General features: G+C 37.1%; 1 protein-coding gene across 2 annotated transcripts; it reads right to left on the reverse strand.

Moving 5' to 3' along the window:
* Window positions 1–351: 351 nt before the first annotated feature.
* Window positions 352–23068, reverse strand: LOC123540933 (zinc finger and SCAN domain-containing protein 21-like). 2 transcript variants are annotated; one of them, XM_045326258.2, is made up of 5 exons: window positions 23008–23068; window positions 17301–17522; window positions 15634–15790; window positions 14391–15161; window positions 352–7816 (listed from the first exon to the last, which is right to left on the reverse strand). In XM_045326258.2, exons 2-5 carry the CDS (start codon window positions 17388–17390, stop codon window positions 7575–7577), a joined length of 1260 nt encoding a protein of 419 aa, XP_045182193.2. In that variant the 5' UTR covers window positions 17391–17522; window positions 23008–23068; the 3' UTR covers window positions 352–7574. The 2 variants fall into 2 exon arrangements, with proteins under 2 accessions (XP_045182193.2, XP_045182194.2); XM_045326259.2 differs by having other exon boundaries at window positions 22987–23068.
* Window positions 23069–23704: the final 636 nt, after the last annotated feature.

A 23704-nucleotide genomic window follows, 5' to 3' on the forward strand; every position in this document is an offset into this window, starting at 1 on the left:
ATAAAAAAAACTTGACGGGCATCAGCCAGTATCTTGGTTCATTGTTATTCAAATTTGATGAAATTCTACCAGTTAGCTACTGAGAAATGGCTGCAGACTGACATTTTTATTAATTAAATGGGCAATAACTCTGAGGGAAATTGACCAATCAAAAAACAATTGACGGGCATTTACTCGCAGTTATGTTGGTTCATGTTTATTTCAAGTTTCATGAAATTCTACCAAGTAGTTACTGAGAAATGGCCTGCGGACGGACGGACGGAACGGCGGAACGGACGGAACTGACGGACGGATGACGGACGGACAACGCCATTCAATACCCCCTCCGATTTCATCGGCGGGGATAATTACAAGAGCTCCACCAAGCTAAGGGTTACATCAGAGAATGGGAGCAAAATTTAAAGAACCCAAAGGACAGGAACAACAAAGAGAAGAAATTCAAAAAAAAATTCTATGTCCACAAAATAATCCTCATCAGGTACAGGTATGTCAAAATACACCTAAAAATTGGAGGTACCATCTGTGTTGTACCACAGAAAAGTGGTCTTGGTTTTTCCCTACGGCCAATAATAAAAAAGTTTCAAAATAAGCTATTTATGGTAACATAAAAGGGAAGTAATTAAATTTTTTTTATTGTAAGTGAACAAAAAAAAGGATCTGCAAAATAAAAACAAGAGGGCCCTAGGTCGCTCACCTGAGAAACACACCATGACAGTGTAAACATGTTTGACATAGAGATTTCATGAAAACAAATATTCTGACCAATTTTCATAAAGATTGGACCAAAAATGTGGTCTCTCAAGTGTAAACAAGCATTTTCTTCAATTTGACCTAGTTTTTGAGCCAAGATGACCTACATTCGAATTTGACCTAGATTTAATCAAGGCAATCATTCTGACTAAATTTCATCAATTGACTGAAAAATACAGCCTCTATCGCATACAAAACGTTTTTCTTTGATATATCCTAGCGACCTAGTTTTTGAACCCAGATGACCCATATTCAAACTCGACCTTAATTTCATCAAGGCTAGCATTCTGACCAAATTTCATTAAGATCAATTGAAAAATACAGTCTCTATTGCATACACAAGGTTTTTCTTTGATTTGACCTAGTTTTTGATCACAGATGACCCAGATTCTAATCTGACCTAGATTTCGTCAAGGCAATCATTCTGACTAAATTTTATGAATATCCAGTGTAAAATGCAGCCCCTATTGCATACATAAGGTTTTTCTTTAATTTGACCAGATGACCTAGTTTTTGATCCTAGATGATCCATATTCAAACTCAACCTAGATTTCATATAGACAAACATTCTGATTACATTTCATGAAGATCCGATGTAAAATGCAGCCCCTATTGCATACACAAGGTTTTTATTTGATTTGACCTAGTGACCTAGTTTTTGATCCTGGATGACCCATATTCAAACCTGGCCTGGATTTTATCAAGGCAATCATTCTGACCAAAATTCATGAAGATCAACTGAAAAATACAGCCTCTATCGCACACAAGGTTTTTCTTTGTTTTGACCTAGTGACCTAGTTTTTGACCCCGGGTGACCCATTTTCGAAGTTGGCCTAGATTTCATCAAGGTAATCATCTTGACAAAATTTCATGAAGATCAATTGAACAAGAGCTGTCTCCATAGGATGACATATGCCCCCGATGGCACTTTGAATGAGTAGTTATGGCCGATGTTAGAGTTTAGGACCTTTGACCTACGGAGCTGGGTCTTGCGCGCGACACGTCGTCTTACTGTGCCACACATTCATGCGTAGTTATTTTAAAATCCATGCATGAATGACAAAGATATGGACCGGACACGCCCATCAATGCACTATCATGAAAAATGACCTTTAACGTCTAAGTGTGACCTTGACCTTTGAGCTACAGACCTGGGTCTTGCGCGCGACACGTCGTCTTACTGTGGTACACATTCATGCCAAGTTATTTGAAAATCCATCCATGGTTGACAAAGATATGGACCGGACACGCCCATCAATGCACTATCCTTTAATGTCTTAGTGTGACCTTGACCTTTGAGCTACGGACCTGGGTCTTGCGCGCGACACGTCGTCTTACTGTGGTACACATTCATGCCAAGTTATTTGAAAATCCATCCATCGATGACAAAGATATGGACCGGACATGCCCATCAATGCACTATCCTTTAATGTCTAAGTGTGACCTTGACCTTTGAGCTACGGACCTGGGTCTTGCGCGCGACACGTCGTCTTACTGTGGTACACATTCATGCTAAGTTATTTGAAAATCCATCCATCGATGACAAAGATATGGACCGGACACGCCCATCAATGCACTATCCTTTAATGTCTAAGTGTGACCTTGACCTTTGAGCTACGGACCTGGGTCTTGCGCGCGACACGTCGTCTTACTGTGGTACACATTCATGCCAAGTTATTTGAAAATCCATCCATCGATGACAAAGATATGGACCGGACACGAAAATTGCGGACAGACTGACAGACTGACAGACAGACGGTTCAAAAACTATATGCCTCCCTTCGGGGGCATAAAAATACAGCCTCTATCGCATACACAAGGTTTTTCCTTGATTTGACCTAGTGACCTAGTTTTTGACCAAAGATGACCCATTTTCGGACTCGGCCTAGATTTCATCAAGGTAATCATTCTGACCAAATTTCAGGAAGATTAATTGAAAAATACAGCCTCTATCACATACACAAGCTAAATGTTGACAGACAACAGACGCCGGACATTGAGCGATCAGAAAAACTCACCTGTGCATTGCTCAGGTGAGCTAACAAGAGCACTGCAATGCAGAGCAATATACACAAAACAAAGTCATATATGACATTTGACCCACAAGTGTGACCTTGACCTTGAAGTGAGTCATCCGAAACATGTACTCTGCACGTCGTCTTGGTGTGGTGAACATTTGTGCCAAGTTTCTTTGAAATATTTCAAGCAGTTCAAGAGTTACAGAGCGGACACGAAACAAACTGATATGACCTTTGACCCCTAAGTGTGACCTTGATCTTGAAGCAAGACATCCAAAACATGTGCTCTGCATGTTGTCTTGGTGTGGTGAACATTTGTGTCAAGTTTCACTGAAATCCTTCAAGGGGTTCAAGAGTTACAGAGAGGACATGAAATTGCTAACAGACGGACAGACAGACGGACACCGGGGGAATAACATAATACGTCCCTTTGGGCGTATAAAAAGTTAATATCCAATATCTGCATAAAAGTTGGAACAAGAGGGCCATGATGGCCCTATATTGCTCACCTGTTATCATTGCACTTGAGGACAAGAAGGTCCTCAGAAAAAATATCTAAGTCCAAAGGACAGGAACAACAAAGGGAAGAAATTTAACCAAAAAGAAAAAAAAAATTCTTACAAGGTACAGATATGTCAAAATACACCTACAAATTGGAGGTACCATCCATGCTGTACCACAGAAAAGTGGTCTCGGTTTTTCCCTACGGCCAATAATAAAAAAGTTACTAAAAATAAGCTATTTATAGTAACGTAAAAGGGAAGTAATTAAAAAAAAAAAAAAATTATTGTAAGTGAAGAAAAGAAGGATCTGCCAAATAAATCTGTTGACATAAATGAAATTTCAGATCAGTATCTTCATTAGTTACGGTGATATACCCATTTTAATTTGAAATAAAGGGAGGTAATTTGACATAAAATCAGTCCATAGTTATCTACCCTGATTGGCTCAGTCCAACTAATGACAATAATGAAATTTCAAATAAGTACTATACGTACTTACTGATATAAATCCATTTTGATTACAATCAGGGGAGGTAATCAGATATAAAATAACTCTGAACCTACGCTTGGATCTGATCTGTCATGGAATCCAAGAATTATTGTTGTTGAAGTTATTTTGGAAGTTTGTATCAAATAAAACACCATAAATGAAGTCTCTATATGGCTGCAAAAGCCAAAATAGTCAATTTTGGACATTTAAGGGGCCATAACTCTGGAACCCATGAAGAAATCTGGCCAGTTTAAGAAAGGAATCAAGATCTTGTGGTGATACAAGTTGTGTGCAAGTTTGGTTAAAATCGAATCATAAATGAAGCTGCTATTGTGCAGACAAGGTCAAAATGGCCAATTTTGGCCCTTTCAGGGGCCATAACTCTGGAACCCATAATGGGATCTGGCCAGTTCAAGAAAGGAACCGAGATCTTATGGTGATACAAGTTGTGTGCCAGTTTGATAAAAATCAAATCATAAATAAAGTTGCTACTGTGCAGACAAGGTCAAAATAGCTAATTCTGGCCCTTTCAGGGGCCATAACTCTGGAACCCATAATGGAATCTCGCCAATTCAAGAAAGGAACCAAGATCTTATGGTGATACAAGTTGTAAGCCAGTTTAGTTAAAATCAAATCATAAATGAAGCTGCTATTGTGCAGACAAGGTCAAAATAGCTAATATTGGCCCTTTCAGGGGCCATTACTCTGGAACCCATAATGGAATCTGGCCAGTTCAAGAAAGGAACCAAGATCTTATGGTAATACAAGTTGTGTGCCAGTTTGGTAAAAATCAAATCATAAATAAAGTTGCTGTTGTGCAGACAAGGTCAAAATAGCTAATTTTGGCCCTTTCAGGGGCCATAACTCTGGAACCAATTATGGGATCTGGCCAGTTCAAGAAAGGAACTGAGATCTTATGGTGATACAAGTTGTGTGCAAGTTTGGTTAAAATAAAATCATAAATGAAACCTCTATCGTGCAGACAAGAAATTGTGGATGGATGGACGATGGAGGAAGGGCGATCACAAAAGCTCACCCTGTCACTACGTGACAGGTGAGCTAAAAATAAATAATTTTCATGAATGAATGAGGCCTTTCTAAAGTTCATGAGTGCACAAGACTAACCTCTATTAAAGTCAATAATTAAACAACTTTGTTTTCATGATATTCAACATTTACCCTACTTAACAAATCACCAGAAATTGTAGATATAAACACAAAATCAATACTTTCATTGTTGAGATATTTGACATAAATTACACCCTTAGTACAAATGTTTTACACATTTTTGTACATTCACACTCTGTGAAATTATATGCAGTATTTTTGCAAACAAGAGGAATATTTCAAAAGCGGCTGACAGCAACTTCAGACTAAGCATAATAAAATCTTAGAGAAAAAATAAAAATATGAAATATTTTGTATCTACAGACTTATCACGGTTACAAATATTTCTCAAGGAATGTAATAAAAATGGATGTATAGTATGAATATGAACAGTCAAGAAGCAAATGCAATAAACTGAATTATCATGTTTAATGTCGTGGAAATGAAATTACGCTGCTTAATGTATAACTTTGTAAACATGCTTTCTTTCATCATTAAATTGTCCTTAACACTTATTTTCAATATTTCAAAATATTTTTATAAATCTCCACTTGAATCTATATTGCAGGTGACAAAGATTTTTGCAAGTAGGAACAAACTAAATGTACATGCTCTCCTGATTAACTGTCTTAAATTCCTTCTACCATATATTTTCGCTTATAAGATGCACTCGCTTGTAAGACACACCCCGAAATCGGACGTGCAATATCGAGGGTTCAACGCAATAAGGGCGTATCTTCATATAATAACTATATGTCAGGGCTTCGGAAATTTGCCGGTTTGTCGGTTTTGGACCGATTTTTGACTTTTCAGACCGATTCGTGAAGTGAAAAAACGAAAAAAATCGGTCCCATAAAAATGGAGAAAAGTATAAATTTCGGTCTGATATCTCAATACACGATCACCTGCCAAGTAGGAAATTGTTGGTCGCACCTTCAGATAATCAATAAACGTGTCAATCGGTCTGATTGTCACTTTGATAATCGGTCCGTAATTAGCGCGTGACGCAATCAGTGCTCGCGCAGCACATCCTTTAATGTTTGCAGACAGCCGACTGCGGTGTATTAAACGTTTCTGACTGGATCCAAATCATTTCGACGGGGATCCACTTCTTTTATTTATAATCCGACGGATGGTTTATTTCAAAACTTAAAGGCTATGTTTGATCACGGTAACAAACAAATGGTCGCTGCATTTAATCAAAGAGCTATAATTGTACATTATAGGTCTTTGATTTAATGAGACATCACACGGAAAACCGATAAAAATAATTTTTATAATTACTTGATTTGAAAAAATTACATGATTCATTTGTTGGGGCTCCAGTTGAAACAAATGCAGAAAATCGTCTTTGCAACCCGACTGTACAAAAAAGAAAAAAATGGACGGGCAACCACGAATGATAAAGAAAACCGGAGTGGCACTGTTTATCAAATCGGTCTTTTAAAAAACGTTTCAAAATGAAATTTTGTTTACATCAGAAGAGAACATATAACTTAATAAAATGTAGTTGCTTATTGAAGTACAACGTAAGTGAAATGAAACATCCGTGGCCAACCCGCGTGACATTTTGGTATTATACATGCGGGAAATTCGATCTCAGCGTTCAAATAACGTACACATTCGGTCCGCGGCAGAGTATTCCTTAAATACTGAGGCTGTTTAGCAGAGAATATGTGTCGTGTAACTCACTTTGACGCATTGTATTTTATAGAATTCCGTCAAAGAATGAGGAAACATCACAAAGTATCTGCCGTGCATACGGTATCGAAGTCACGTGCGTTGGCTTTTAGACTAGTTACGCACACGGTGTCAATGCCTCGTATTATCTCGGAAAAACATCGAAATTTAAACAAAGTAACGATCACACATAACACTGAATAACTGTCTTCATTGTATGGTAACGCGCGGTGACTGGTAACTCAGTTTTAATGCATGACATGCTTATTTCTTTACCCTATCACGTTTTACAAACTATGTAATACATGTATTGGGAATGTGATGGGTGGGGTAGCGCCGATGTCAGGATTTTCGTTTCGGACCGATTGAGTTATCAAAATTTCCGGAGCCCTGCTATATGTAGATACGCCCTTATTGCGTTGAACCCTCGATATGGGTTTTCTTTTTCTTTTAATTTCATTGTAGTATACGGTTATAAGATGCTCCCCACTCTTGAACTGGAAATATTACTCCTAATAATGAGTCTTATAAGCAAAAATATACCATAACTGAAGTCATTTAAATGTTGAAAATTATTAACAAATATGAAATTATTAACAATGATGGCAAATACTTTTGTAATATCTGCAAGACAGCAAAAATACCTGTATCTACCTGTATAAAATCATTACCAACAATTTCAAACATCATACCAATCTCTTATCCAGTCCAAACATCTACCTAAAATGGTCCCCTTAAATTTACGTTAATCCAGTTGGCTTTTATCTGAAAATACTGAATTACAATATTCCCAGATGTTTTCTTCTCTTAACAGCCATACAAACCGACAGTATATCTTAACCCTTTGTATATCCTAACGATTTCAAAAGTTAAAATGCTGTATTACAATCTTCACAAGCATTTATCACACCAATCATCCATCATTTCTAAACAGCAAGCTAAAATTGAACATTTCTATATTTTGCTCCAAGAGTCTTTTCTCTGAAAATGGTTTACTTCAACAGCTGTATGTATTTTCTATACGAATCATCTATCTTTTCTAAAAGGCTGTTTAAAATGGACCCCTTTTATATGTTGGTTCATGTTGCTTTTATCAGAAAACGCTTTATTACAGTATTCACATGTGAAGGGTTTTTCCCCTGTATGAGTTCTCCGGTGTCGACCAAGCTCCCACTTGGAGGGGAAGGGTTTGCCGCAGAGATCACAGATGTGGACCCTAACAGGAGACATACCCTCACCAACTATCTGTCCACTAACAAGTTCCAGATCTGAAAACAGAAATAACTTTGACTAAAATACATTAGACATGGATATATAGTAAAAGTCAGGGCTCCGGAAATTTTGAGAACTCAATCGGTCCGAAACGAAAATCATGACATCGGCGCTACCCCACCCACGGCATTACCAATATACCATATTTGTAAAACGTGATTGAGTAAAGAAATAAGCATGTCATTAATTAAGAATGATTTACCGGTCACCGCGAGTTACCATACAATGAAAACAGTTATTCAGTGTTAAATGTGATCGTTACTTTGTTTAAAGTTCGATGTTTTTCCGAGAAAATACTTGCAGAGATAAAATTGCAGAGAGGCATTGACAGGGACTCCATTGACACCGTGTTCCTAACTAGTCTAAAAGCCAACGCACGTGATTTCGGTATCGTATTCACGGCAGAAACTTTGTGATGTTTCCTCATTCTTTGATGGAATTTTATAAAATACAATGCGTCAAAGTGAAATGTTCTCTGCCAAACATCCTCAGTATTTTAAGAATACTCTGTCGGGGACCGAACAGGGGTTCCACTAGACCTGAAAACCCAAGAGTCCCAGGACCCTTGGGCCCAAATTTTGAAGGGTCCTTTTCCAAAATACAGGAGTCCTGTCCCAACACGTCCATATAATTTACTATATTTTTTTTTATTTAGTAATACGTAGATCTTTACCTAAGAAAACAATAAACCTAAGGGCATGTTACAGCATAATAAAAAATGTCAGTTTCAGGTCATATAGTCTCATATTGTAAACTAATATTTATCAAAATTCATGTTATTTTGATTAGGTTTTTCTTCTATATTTCATTTAATTTTTAATAACAGAACAGTGCTATAACACTCTATAAAAATGTATCCAAAATGTACTATCCGGATACTGGCACACTTTCTGAATGTCATCGGAAAGTAGTTTTTGCTTAGTTTACTTGGCCAACTAAGCTAAATCAGAGATAGTTCCTCAAATAGTGATGCTATTTATCATTAAAAACTGCATTGAAAGTCAGTTTTTTAAAGGAATTTTGGAAATATGCATATGACATCGGGTGTAATTAGACTCGTGAACGGACATTCTAAATTTATTTTTGCTTTCAGAATTCATCAAAATTTGTGAAGTTTCTTGTTGAAATTACGGTATGATCACTAAACAATGGTCTAATTTAAAGTTGGCATGAAAAAATCTTGCAGGGCACTTTTCACATGCTCGGTAATCAGCTTCTTACGATAATTTAATAATTGGCGCCTTTTTTGACAGTACACAGGATCAATACTCTTTATCAATTAATTTCAACACTTCATTGGTTCTTCTTACCTATGTGCACTCACCGTGACGTAACTTGCTGATAAAAAAATCAGCGAGGCATGTCTACAGGAGAAAGGGCGGGATTTAGCAGAAGATCAAAGGCAGGAGGGCATGACCGCGAGTGTTTATTTTGGAATACACGTGTCTATCGTGGAAATAGTTTTACTGAAGGAAATGAATGATAAGAGAAAGGATTATCAAAGGAAAATGCCTCCGGGTCCCGGAGGACGCACAGGCAAGTATCATGCCGGGTCCTTTGAGCGTCTTTTGAAAATCTCCCGGGTCCGGACCCGGGGTCCCGGGTCAAATGGAACCCCTGACCGAATGTGTATGTTATGTGAACGCTGAGATCGAATTTCCCCGCATGTGTAGTACCAAAAGGTCACGCGGGTTGGCCACGGATATTGCGTTGTACTTAGCAACTACATTTTATAAAGTTATATGTTCTCTTCTGGTGTAAACAAAATTTCATTTTGAAACGTTTTTTAAAAGCCCGATTTGATAAACAGTGCCACTAAGGTTTTCTTTATCATTCGTGTTTGCCAGTCCATTTTTTCTTTCTTGGTACAGTCGGGTTGCAAAGCATTTGGATCCAGTCAGAAACATTTGGAAACCAGTCAGAAACATTTGGAAACCAGTCAAAATTGTTTAATACATTGCAGTCGGCCGTCTGCAAACATTAAAGGATGTGCCGCGCGAGCACTGATTGCTTCACGTGCTAATTACAGACCGATTATCAAGGTGACAATCAGACAGTTTGACACGTTTATTGATTATCGGAGGGTGCTACCAACAATTTCCTGCTTGGCAGGTGATCGTGTATTGAGATTTCAGACCGAAATTTATACTTTTCTACATTTTTACGGGACCGATCTTTTTCGTTTTTTCACTTCACGAATCGGTCTGAAACGTCAAAAATCGGTCCAAAACCGACAAACCGGCAAATTTCCGGAGCCCTGGTAAAAGTCACCATTTACACATGCATACACAGACAGAGAAAGACACACACACAGCAAACACAGACAGACAGACACACACACACATCTGGAGTTGACTGTCCTGAATTAAAGTTTATAAAATTTCTGTCTGAGAGCTCAGAAGCTGCCAGACTCTCTCTGGTTTTCAAGATTCTGGTTTACTTTTATTCTGTTGGGTTTTAGTAGCATTGATATGATACAATGTGTAGGTTCTACATTTTATGACACTGACTGTGTCAAAAGATTCCAAAGGTACAAAACTAACAAGTTTAGGTTTTGACAAACTGATTCTGTATAACATTAAGTCCTCACATATGACATTATCACATCTACTAAGACTTGGATAAAATATGATAAAACTTTGTAACCATCTGATACACATTATCACAGCAGATTAAGTAATCAGTAAAATTAATGGTGAAGTGCTATAGTAAATAATAAAATCTATAATTACGACCCTTTGGAAGCACAGAATGCAACAAAGTGCATTAAAAGCTGACTCAGTTTGAACGAGTCTGTTCATGTGGCGTAGTGAAAAATGCAACACCCCTCCCCCTTGCATGGTCTTAAGCAGGATTCTAGCTAGTACACAAATATTGAATAGACTCAATAAATGTATTTATTTATTTTGTTGGATTTAACGTTGCACCAACACAATTATAGGTCATATGGCGACTTTCCAGCTTTGATCGTGGAGGAAGACCCCAGGTGCCCCTCCGTACATTATTTCATCACGGGCACCTGGTTAGAACCACCGACCTTCTGTAATCCAGCTGGATGGCCTCCTCACATTAAGAATTCAATGCCCTGAGTGAGGCTTGAACCCACATCAATGAGGGGCAAGTGATTTGAAGTCAGCAACCTTAACCACTCGGCCACGGACTTCAGAAAGGACAAGAAAATGTAACAACAGTGAGTCCAAGTATTGGTAGACATTTCAGTCCCCGCACAGCACCCCTGACACCCCTCTAGCAACTGCTTCAGCAGAATATTTCATTACACAGCTATTGAATGGACTCAATGATCCCAAAGGACTAGAAAACAAGAGGGTCATTGAGTAAATGACCCTAAACGCTCATCTGTGGAAAAGGTTTCAGGTGTGTTTTTATAAATGGTACAACAACAGAGTTAAGTTTACATAAAAATCAAGGCTCTCAGTATTATGGATTTAGAGAAGAAGATATTCGAAGTTTCTTTTATGTTAGCTTATATTATCAGGGTTGCCACTTAGATGAGAAACTGAAATTCCCTGACTTTTCCCTGACTAAACCATACTTTTCACTGACCAATACCACCATATTTATTCAGCCTCCACCTCCCCTACCGCCGTCCAACCCACCCTTGTAAGGGTTGAAAAGCCTCAGTCTTCAAAATTCCAAAGTTAACACAAAAATGAAATTGATTCAAACACATTTACATTATGTTTATACACAATTACACAAAAAATCTGTTTGGAAATACTTATAAATACTGCTTGTAGACTGCCATAGCCACTGAACATTTTAAACATCGACCCAAAATTTCATTTTTCCCTGACTTTACCTTGACTTTTCTAAAATTTCATTTTTCACTGACCATTATCAAGATATCCCTAACAATTCACTGACCTTGAAAAAAAAAATCTTTTTATCCCTGACTTTTAAAGGTAAGTGGCAACCCATGTTTTACAACAAATTCTAATGTGTTTCTTTCTGTTAAAGGCATTTGCTGCAGTTTCTTGTATGAGAGATGAGGCAAAAATTTCCCAATGATAGAATTTGTTCAAACTTTGTATATGAACACAGTTTCATGTTAGAAACAGAAAAATGCAAAAACAATCATAGGTCACCATGCTTGTTTAGGAGTTATCTGCCCTTAAAACTAAATTTTTCTTTAAATTTGCACATTCAAGGGCAGATAACTCCAGAACAAGAAAGAGCGCTACTGTATTTTATCTACTGTTTTAGATTAAGGGCATATTAGAATCGAAATAATGTATAGCAAAATAGTGTTCTACCTAAATTAATACACTCAAAATCAGTTATATGTCGCCAGAATAATTCACTTGGGCTACGGCCTCATGAAATTATTCCGCAGACGTGTAACCTCTTTTCTTGTATTAAAACACAGTTTTTCTTTACATTATTTCTTAATCAAAGTAGAAGGTCACAAAAGGAGACTTTGTGTGAAACTATTTAAAAATCTGGCCAGTAGTTTCATACAAGATTTTTTTTTGTAAGTTTCCACTATATACATATAGGGAAAAGTGACCACACCCTTTGGCTGGTATGTTTTTTGACGAAACAGAATAACTTGGACAATATTGGTAGAAGGTCACACAAGGAGCATTTGTGTGAAATTCTTTTAAAATCAGGCCAGCAGTTTCACACAAGAACATTTTTAAAGTTTCCACTATATACATATAGGGAAAGTGACCACACCCTCAGGAAGCCATGTTTGTAAAGGAATCACAGTAATTTGAACAATCTTGATAGAGGGTCACACAAGGACCATCTGTGTATAATTATTTTAAAATCGGGCCACCATGCCCCTTGAAACTGAAACTCTTTAATTTGACGGCTTTTTCTATACAATGACATATTCAATGATGTGGTACATTTAATTTAATCCTCTAATGTTTTATGACTTTATATCAAGTACATTTTGACACGAATGCAGCACAAACTTTTATTTTTTTGACTAAGTCAAGGGCCATAACTATGGTCTTGCAGTGAAAAAAACCCAAAAAAACTCAGGTGCACAAATTCACCTGCTGGATAATAATCCTACATGGTTTCAAGACTACGTGAAATTTTTTAAGATAATATGCAACACAAGTACTTTATGTGTATTTTTCACTAAGTCAAGGACCATACCAGGTACACAACTTAACATGTAATATAACAGTCCCAAAATGTTTGATGACTCAATGACTTTTGTTTGAGATACATGTGACACAAACTTGTATCCAATTTACACATATTTTTTGACAATCAAGTCTGACTGATAAAAATCTGGAACAAAATCCCAGGTGCACAACTTCACACGATGCCTTTTTATACATATTTTTCTAGCTATGTCAAGGGCCATAACTCTGGTCCTCACAATTTTTTTAAAAAAATGCCATGAAGTCTCTAAAATACAGTGTCTTAAGAATTTTTTTCTGAATGTATGAAGTGATTAACTTTTGTGTAATGCGAACGGCAGACCATGTCCCCCCTTCCCCCGCCAGCAATGTTTTTTAATCAAAACTAGAGCTATCACTAAAGGTGATGAATGTACCCCCCGCATGCACTGACACAGTACATTGCAATTTGACGCACACAAGATTGCATAATTTTGTTTGACTGTATGTATATAGACTGTATTATAGTAACAAAAAACAAAGTCCCATAACTACGCAGAATATTTACCTAAAAGAACGTAACATGCACCATGCACAACTAGGGTTGGTATTGATCACTTGTGTGAAGTTTCATTTAACTGTGTACAAGGGTTCGGAAGATTAGGCGCGTACAAGATTGCATATGCAGACTGTATGTACATAGTATGTTAAGAAGAAATAAAGTACCATAACTCTGCTATTTTTGTTGTTGAAAGAACCTAACATGCCCCATGCACAACTACTTTTGTTACTGATCACTTGTGTGAAGTTTCATTAAACTGTGTCAAGGGGATGAGGAAAGATGGTGCGCACAAGATTGTGTATATGTATATAGTATAGTAACAAAAAACAAAGTCCCGTAATTCTGCAATTTTTTTTCCTGAAAGAACCTAACATGCCCCATGCACAACTACTGTTGTTACTGATCACTTGTGTAAAGTTTCATTAAACTGTGTCAAGGGGATGAGGAGAGATGGTGCGCACAAGATTGTGTCTACAGACAGACAGACAGATGGACGGACGGACAGACAGACAACCTGTAACCAGTATACCCCCACTTACAACTTTGTTGTCGGGCGGTACAATAATCTTAACAATTTTGGTAGAAGGATACATAAGGACCATTTGATTGAAATTATTTCAAAATTGGACCAGCATTAAGAGATGTTGATCAAAATCCATTCAGTGCTTTTGGAAGAGATGACATTTAAAGAAAACTGTTGAAGACAAGCTGACGACTGGACGGATGGATGGACAAGGTGGCGACTATATGCTATATGCAGTGAGCATACTACCATAGTAATTAGTTAAACAAGATAAAATTTCTATGAAGTATTACAGTCTTAGGAAATGATCGTAAAAACAACAAAAATATTGGAAAAGGAGAGCCCATACAACTGTTTAACGAACAAAGATTTCTCCCACTTACTTTGTGGCAACTGTATTGATGTATCTGCCTGACCGCCTGTTGTATCACCTTTTGAGGTCAAGGTCATATCTGTGGAATGATCCTGAACAATCTCACCTGGTTCTATGCCTGTGATTTCAAGCTCCATGTCAGATTCTGATATTGCCTCAATTTTGACATTTACATCTGAATCAATTTCTGATTCTGTCTTATTTTCATTATCTGGTTTTTCTATCACTGAACTAGCAAAGCCGGAATTTACAAAAAGACTCTCTGGAATAACTCTGTTGGCATTTTCACTCAAAGGTATTGAACCATTATCACTGTCTAACAAACTTCTTTCAGCCTCACTTTGGAATGTAGCCTCTTTTTGAGATGTGGACTGATTTTCAAATGATTTTACTTTACTAGCATTTAGACTTTCAGTTTTCAAATGATGTTCACCTTCTAATTCAGACAATGCTCCTATACTTGTGGACTCCCCAATACTTTCTGGACATTCAGTTTTCACTCTAATGTTTTCATCAAACACTACATTTGGAATTTCTGGCTTATTTAAAACAGTACTGGCCTCTTTTTTACTGAAACCCTTTTCTAAATCGAGAGATCTTCTGCTGGCGATCCTTTTAACAGTATATGGTTCATGCCTTAGCCGAGGAGATGAACGGGTCAATGCCCCAACCTGTAGCTGTGGTGACACAACACTTGGAGACTGACGAGGATGTACAGACCTGGAAGACGGGGTCAGAACACCTGAAGCATCACCCTTTTGCAACGTATGTTTGTGGCAATCTGTAAAACATAGCAATCTAATATTGATACTTAAAAAGTCTGTAACCCTTCTGACAGCTACCTCACTTAAGGTTATGAGGAGGTTCTGCTGAAATAGTGTACAAAACATAAAAATCTCCATTATGATGGTCTGTCTAATTTATGTTTGTTTTCAATCATCACTCTCAAGTATGCTTTTGTCTTGCCCTTCAGTTTAATGACCCAATACAGACAAAAGGCCCAAATTTGCCCAAGTCACTCACTGTGAAGGACCTCAACATTTCAACAATATGCCCGACTAGGTTTGAAAAAAATCCATTTTGTTTATCAAAAGTTAGTTTTTCACACATTTACTGTGACCTTGCCTTGCTTTACCAAAAAATATCATGGATCATCTACTAACCTCAGGCCATTGGTCAATTTTAAAACTGTAGTCATAAACAACCAATCAGTGAATGAGCTTGAATCTGATAAAGTAAACTGATAAACTCACTTTTCAGACAGAAGCCCAGGAACTGTGATTTTATGTCTTCATGATTCTCCAAGAAACATTTGCCGGAATCTGAGCCTAGATGACTTAATGTACCGTCGGCCACACTTGCTGTCAAGATGATGGACTCCTCATCTGTATGCGCTGCCAACTGTTGAACCTAGGTCACAACAAATCATAAGATAACAGAGGAATAAACCTGCTTACAATGTGTCTCTTTGTGTTTAAATGCATATATGAGCCGCGCCATTAGAAAACCAACATAGTGGCTTTGCGACCAGCATGGATCCAGACCAGCCTGTGCATCCACGCAGTCTGGTCAGGATCCATGCTGTTCGCTTTTAAAGCCTATTGCAATTAGAGAAACCGTTAGCGAACAGCATGGATCTTGACCAGACTGTGCGGATGCGTAGCTGGTCTGGATCCATGCTTGTCCCAAAGCCACTATGTTGGTTTTCTCATGGCGCTGCTCATATGCTTCCAGATGGTAATTTGTTTGTTTTGGGTTTAACGCTGTTTTATTCAACAGTATTTCAGTTGTGCAATGGGTAGTTAACCATACCAGTGTTCCTGGATTCTGTACCAGTACAAACCTATTCTCAGCAGGTAATTACCAACTTCCCCACATGAATAAGAGGTGGAGGCCGCATGATTTCAGACACAATATCTTTTATCAAATCGTCACAGATAACATATGCCCCACCCGTTGATCAAACTCATAACCCAGGGTCCCTGCAATCCTTAGATCTGCGCTCTCCCTATTGGACTAAGTGGGCAGGCTCCAGATGTTCATTGGATTATTAGATTTTTTTTAAAGCAATAAAGCATCAACCACTACAAGTTGCAAGGGAATGCGCAAAATTTTAAATGCCTGAGCTCTCTAATGTTTCAAACCATCCTAATATAGAAAATATTACTAAACTAGTGGGAAACCATATGACTTGCTCAAGTGAGCATGAAAGCTGGAGTTATTGATGCACGAGTGAGCGAAGTTTTACTGTAGAAAACATTTATGAAATACTTCGAGAATTATGATTCAACATTGTTTAAGTCATAATACTAACCAAACCTGTTTGAAAAGATCACCTATGGAAAAGCTAAACAGTGGCTTCTATTTAGAAGTTAAAAATACATTGCAAATTCTGGTAAGAAAAGAAATCTGAGGTCTTTTAAATGTAAATAGGCCCCAATGTCACGAAAAAACTTAAGTAACTGCTATTTCAAGTGCTTGTTTTGGCCCTTTGTTCACATTCAATGTTGACTTTTTCATCTTTGTCAGAATTTTATATATGACTTCTTCATAGATCAAAACACAACAAGTCTGAATTTTACAGAAAATGAAGTGTAAATAAGACATACTTAAGCAAGTACTTAAGTTTGTTATATTGTGTTTAAACAGAAATATCATACTTGCATGATTGAAATAAGTAATGCAGACAAATACTTGACTAACCATAGTATAATTAAGCTATAAACACATCGCTATAGAAAAAATCAACATTAGATAACAATAAGCAATAGCATGATTTTAAAATAACAGACTTAACTAAGTAATTACTTAAGTTTTTTCATGAAATTTGGACCTGTTAGTCTTCAGCACTGGCCTGAATATATTCAACTTTTAACAAGTTGATCAAATATATACTAAATAATAACAATATTCAACATACCAGTTGCTGTATTTGGCCCTTAAGCACTGCTTTCAGGATCATTTTATACCCTGGGATTTCTTTGACCAACTCCAACTCTGAACTAGCCATCTTTTGGACCTGATTTTTTTGCTACATGTATGTTATACTGAAATTCCTAAATGCCTTTGCCCCTCGCTCAAAATGGTGACGAGTCCAGTGGTAACATACCTCAACAAGATGTATTCGTCTTATGCCTGAAATCTAAGTTTGTTTTTGTGTAAAATTTTGTACTTTTTAAAGATATCCAATGTCCAATATTCTTTAACTAAATATTTATCTTCAGATATTTATTTAAATGTAGAAAATCCTTAAATGTATTTGACTTTACTAAATATGTAATTTAATTGTATACACGTACAGCTACATTACATTCACAATGAAATGTCATGCAGTAACAGTGGTTTGTTGAAAAAAAAAAACAAGGAGCTGCGTTCAATAAACGCTTGATGCCCCCAGTGGCATCCTTGTCGATACAAAGCAACCTATGTCCAAAACGAGGTCATGGTCAAACTGAGGTCAGGTGATGTTTCAGCGTTCGACACTAACGGTGTCCCGGGATCCCGAGGACACCAAAAATCCGCAAGGGATCCTAAAGTTCACAATTTCGGTGTTCCGTTGGGACTCTTGATTTTCAGATAAAATATGATTCTAAAAAAATGTAATTCCCCAGTCTTGTTCGCTCAAACATCGGTCTTTTGCTAAGCCAGGGCGTTCAGTTGACCCGGGTTTTGACCCGCGAAAATCGAGAAAAACTCGTATTTTACCCGCATAAATTACGGCACGTGCGTCGGCTTGACTCGCGGAAATTTACTTAGATGCGTTCCAAGTTTGATAGTTCTGCCCCCTGTCAATCAAAATCCCAGTGAATTTCAATATTGTTCGCCGGCACAAGCGGAAATATGGCAGTAGGCGGAGCGTCGTATGTTAATTAGCTACCGACAGATGTCAGTCACGCCACGCGCCAAATGACACGTGCTTATCTCGCGGTTTGTATTTAGTACAATATGCTTTGTCATTATCAAAGGTGTTTATTGATCAATGTTTACAACTTAATTGATAAACAATGCAGCCTTAGATTATCGTGTTTGTACCATTATTTTGTTTGCGATTACATGAGCCGGTGGGCCGTTACGGTCTATAACAAATTTATTATCATTGCCGAGGCTTTGTCTGGGCAAAACAAATTAAATAAGCAGAAATTATACGTGGTATGATGAGAAAATAAAGTTAAAACAGTTATCTTTTCAAGACCTTTAACCGTTACTTTTGTTTTTCGTATTTGTCACTCGTTTTCTAGACCGACATTTTCGAACATTTTTATCATTTCTTACAAGATTTTTCTAGTACAAACTAAAATAAAAAGCCAATAAAACGTCTGCATTTACGAAAAATATGATCACTGTTGCCAAAGCAGCTCTTATTTAGAAGAATTTGCTGATAATAAAAGCATGCAAACACTAAACCCACCCACTTTTAGGCAATGTGCAAAATAAAACAACTAAAATATGAAATGTTTAAGAAAATCTATTATGACCAATGTACTAGTTTTAGATAAAGTCTGTGGGAGTCTGTAGGAGTTGCATTAATAAGGCCTAAAAAATCTTTGTATCTGGTAACATAAAAAATTAGGGTAGGTAGGTCGGAACATTTTTTTTTTAAATTTTTTTTTAATACTTTTCGGAATTTTTTTTTATGTCAAAAAAATGATTACAAATAAGGGGGTTATAAGGGGGATTGAACTAGGCGGCATACATTTAGACGAACTACAACAAATGGCAGAGGAGTGCGATGGTAGTGAAGATGAGGGGGAAGAGGACTTGGACAGAAATGACATTATTCTTTTACAGCAAAAGTCATACAAGCTATTGTTGTCATTGATGTAAAATGGAAATAAAGTGGAAATAAAATACATGTAGTACTGTAAACAGTTGTGTTTGTTAGATTTTAGTTTTTTTCATGTTCTTACCACATTTTGTTATCAGGGACTCCTAATTTTCAGCAGGGATTCCTAAATTTCCCAGCAGGTATTCCTTCGGGATACCTAGCAAAAAAGTTAGTGTCGAACGCTGTGTTTGAAGATGAGGAATGGTCACAGGTTACATCTGTATTAGTATCAATTCATTCTTGTAAGCGGTACTAATGCTAGATGAAACGGTCCCATTTGGTTAACCAAGAGATGGCTCATATAAAGCAACCTAAGTCCAAAATGAGATCAAGGTCAAGATCAAACTGAGGTCAGGTGATGTGTGAAGATGAGGAATGGTCACAGGTTACATCTGTATTAGTATCAATTCATTCTTGTAAGCGGTACTAATGCTAGACGAAACGGTCCCATTTGGTTAACCAAGAGATGGCCCATATAAAGCAACCTAAGTCAATAATGAGGTCAATGTCAAACTGAGGTCAGGTTATGTCTGAAGATGAGGAATGGTCGTAGGTTATATCTGCATTAGTATCAAGTCATTCTAGTAAGGGGTATTGATGCTAGACGAAACGGTCCCATTTGGTTAACCTCGTACGGACGGACGAACGGACGAGGAGGACGATCACTATATGCCTCTCACATCAGTAGATGCCGGGGGCATAAAAAAACACTTCCAGTTCCTTAACTGATTGTACAAATCTATATTGTATTTTTGCTATCAATGTGTTGTCTACTATTTTAAACCTAATGCATAATACTTTTATACACATAAGCCTGTTAATTTTAAAGTAATATTTTTGAATATGAAATTTAGTGTCAAGTATACCTTTTAGTTTAATATTTTTTATTTTAATTTACTTTTTGATAGGGCTCATAACAACTTAAATTGCAAGAGCTGTCTGTAAGACAGCCAATGCTTGACTATTCGAATTGTTGTCCCAGATACAAGATTATTACCTTAAATATTAAAATATAGATTTCCAATCAAGTATCTGCGTTAGTTTTGGAGATTTATATAAGTTGCATGTAAACTTTAACCAGAATTTTTTAAGTTACGGCTGAAGGGTTACAGTACAGCTAGCGCGGCACCTTCAAAAACCCTTCGACCCTCACGCGTAAAAATTTTTTCGGGTGTTCAGTTGCGATGGCCGGACACCCGTCGGCCCTCGCGGTCATGAACACAGCGGTTCGCGGTGAACGGCCGCGAGGATTCGCAGTGTTCACGCGCGAGGGACCATCGCGGTCAACGTTTTATTTTAACATTAATTTTTCAACAGTATATAGAAGCATTTAATTGTTAAATTTATCATCTACAATGTATTTATTATAAATACACAATGTATATCATTTATTCAATTTACTCGTCTACCTTTATCAGGCCTTGTTATCTATGCCCGAAAAATTTTAATGTTTTGATTTTAGTTTATTGCCATTGACGATTATATCTTTTTCAATAAATTATATCCAAATTGTAAACAATTGTGTGAAGGGATGTTTTACACACACATTGTATCAAATTGCGACACATTGATTACATTCACAAGATTTTTTCATATAATTGTCTGAACACATGTCAAATTTTGACACGTTATCGGCGTATTTTAAATAGAAAGAGCTCGCACATAATCGTAAGTGTTAAAAACAAAATAAACAAAATAACATAGCCGATAGTTTTTTTTTTTTTCTGAGTGAATATAGTTTTGTTTTCTGTTTTCGCAGCAAGACCACCATATGCATGTAAGAAATAATTAATCTGCCGATCAGACTGTACCAAGTAAGATGTACTATCTCAAAAGCGAATCTCAGAGAACTTTAGAACTCCTAATGTTATGAACATGTATATCAGAGGAGGATGCCAATGCAAAATTTAAAGATTTGATTTTGGTAAGATGTGTGTGTGGAGTGGGGTGGGGAAGCTGGGTGTACATGTGTGCAGTGGTGGTGACAGGAGCAAGAAGCTAAATGAAAATATATTTTTTTAGAGTGGGTGGGGTCGGGTTTAATTTGGGTACATTTTGTTGCAGTCTGAACTGCGTCTCATTACCATCAAGTCAATACATTTAATATTTTTCAAGTTTTGCTCTGGACACAAAATATGACGGAAAGATTTTACCTTGACCTACCACCCTGGTTCATGCTCTCTGCACATTGTCCCAAGTTTGAAGTAAATTCCTTGAATGGTAAATAAGACCTGCTCCGGACACGAAATATGACAGACAAATTTGACCTAAGAGCTGAAGTTGTGACCTTGACCTTTGACCTACAGACCCGGTTCATATGCTCTGCACATGGTCTCATTGCCACCTACCTACATGACAAATTTGAAGTCAATATGCCATGTCAATACCCAATGGCTATAAAATTATGCTCCGGACACGAATTATGACAAATGGAAAGGCAGATGGATGGATGCACAGCAGCACAAGCCATCACAAAATAAGTCCACTTTTTCAATGACAGGTGTATAAAAAAAAGATAGCTAATGTTTCTAATTATCAAAATTGGAAATAACTTCTTATAATGAACTTTGTAATTACATGACCTACATCAGTGTGATGTCCTCAGAGATGTAATGTCTCTGATATGAAATTAGCACATTAAATTGGAATATACTGATGGATGTTCCACTGAGCATGGCACAGGGATTAGGGCCACAACCCTGCAGTACCTTTTTTCTTTTAACCTAGATTGCACTTTGTGAGATCTTTCCAGTTTTAAGATAGGAAGTGTCTAGGGATAAGATCCTTACCTCTAGAATAAGATTCTAGAGAAGTGGATCCGTACTCCGAGACTATTAGTAACTGTTAGGGATTGTCCAGGAGTACAGACCTCCTTTTCCCAGATATTGCTTAAATTTGGTTGTAAATCAAATATCAAATAAGACTGAAGCAATATTCACCTAAAACGTGAATCTAAATGGTTAACAGATACAGGGGTTCACTTGTTTGTTTATATTTTCTTTTGTAACAGAAATACCCGAGAAACACCAAATAGATCCTACAAAATCAAACTGCCACATATAGATTTAAACATAAAGATGTTAAATTAATATGTTGGGACAAACTTTTCTTTTATTAATATGTAGGACATTATTTCAGAATGATTATGTTTGACCATGAGGAGATACAAAGAAAGATTTTACAAACAATTCCTTCTGTTCTTGTTGGTTAATTGATTATAAAACAAACTGTTCCATCCCAGTTACACAGCAACATAAATTAGCCAGGGTTATAAATTAGCAGGTGCCCATGGGCCATAGATTTTGGGCTGGGCCCCCTAATTGTTAGGAGAAAATGCCCATACACCTAATGCATTTATTTTTGAAAGTCTAGGCCCCTTAATAATGTGCCACACAATTTTAACAGATAAACACATGGTGTATCAGCAGATATTACTTGGAATGGTTAGTTTCCTGCTACGCTAGACGAAAAAGGGACTGTCCGGTAACTGTTACACTATCAAAAACAAAACAAGGAGTAACACATCTCTGTACTGGTATCAAGTCTAAATAACATGCATGTGAAATGTGACACTAAAATGCGCTGCTAAACAGGGCATAAGCATCGGGTCCTCTCAGATGTAAAAAAACAACAACAAAAAAAACCCAATAAACTGAACTTGTGAAACAACTCAACGTGCAAAATTGTTTCTGACGACTGATTTCTCAGCAAGAAAGGTTGTCATTCTATAGAATGTAGATGTCAAATACAATAAACAGTAAGGGAAGCAGAATATTTGTACCAAATTATGCAGTATAATTACTTTTGTAATGCAAAATCACGCGTACGGTCATCCACTTGTTTTTCGTAGTTACTTCCCTTTGAGACGTTTCACGTTGTCACGTGCCATTTTTTTAAACGAAATGACCCTTTTTCGCGAAATGTGAACATATTTTTAGTCTGTTACACTTCTGTAATCAGTTTTGTAGATTGCAGATTACCGAATGAGATGTACTGCGTACCAGTGTCGTAGCCAGACACAAATTTTAACCGAGGCAATCTAAGTGGGTCCGGGGGCATGCCCCCATCCCGGATTTTTTCCCCAGGACGTCTCTGGTGCGTTCTGGAGCACTCTTAGACGGTGTTATATCAAGTAAAAATGGTCCTTTTAATAAATTAGCCCTATTTATCACAGTTAGATCAACTTCCATATTTTAAGAAAAAAAAAATATGATAACAAGGATATTTTGGGATTTATCCTAGTCTAATATGGTCGGACACAATCATTGTTGTAACTGAAAGGTAGTTGCAGTTCCAGCTGAATACCATCCACTTCTGTCGACAAGATATACAGACTGTGTAAAGTTTTTGACACCACTGCAGACTCGACTTAAATAAACATTCATTCTTCCCACGAACTGCGGTCTAGTGGACCAATCTACCAATAAACATCACAACAGCGGACAGCCTTAACAATTTCAAAACAGCTGTCTACACCCATGTCACAATGTAAATAAATA

This window comes from Mercenaria mercenaria, chromosome 16, assembly GCF_021730395.1.
Source record: "Mercenaria mercenaria strain notata chromosome 16, MADL_Memer_1, whole genome shotgun sequence".
Lineage (NCBI taxonomy): Eukaryota > Metazoa > Mollusca > Bivalvia > Venerida > Veneridae > Mercenaria > Mercenaria mercenaria.

Bases quoted from the DNA above. Each gene is read 5' to 3' on its own strand.
- LOC123540933 (XM_045326258.2), bottom strand. From the start codon at position 17,390: ATGGCTAGTTCAGAGTTGGAGTTGGTCAAAGAAATCCCAGGGTATAAA. The intron at 15,791-17,300 runs GTATGTTGAATA...GTTGTGACCTAG, and splicing joins AGGGCCAAATACAGCAACTG to GTTCAACAGTTGGCAGCGCA. The intron at 15,162-15,633 runs GTGAGTTTATCA...TATGTTTTACAG, and splicing joins CCTGGGCTTCTGTCTGAAAA to ATTGCCACAAACATACGTTG.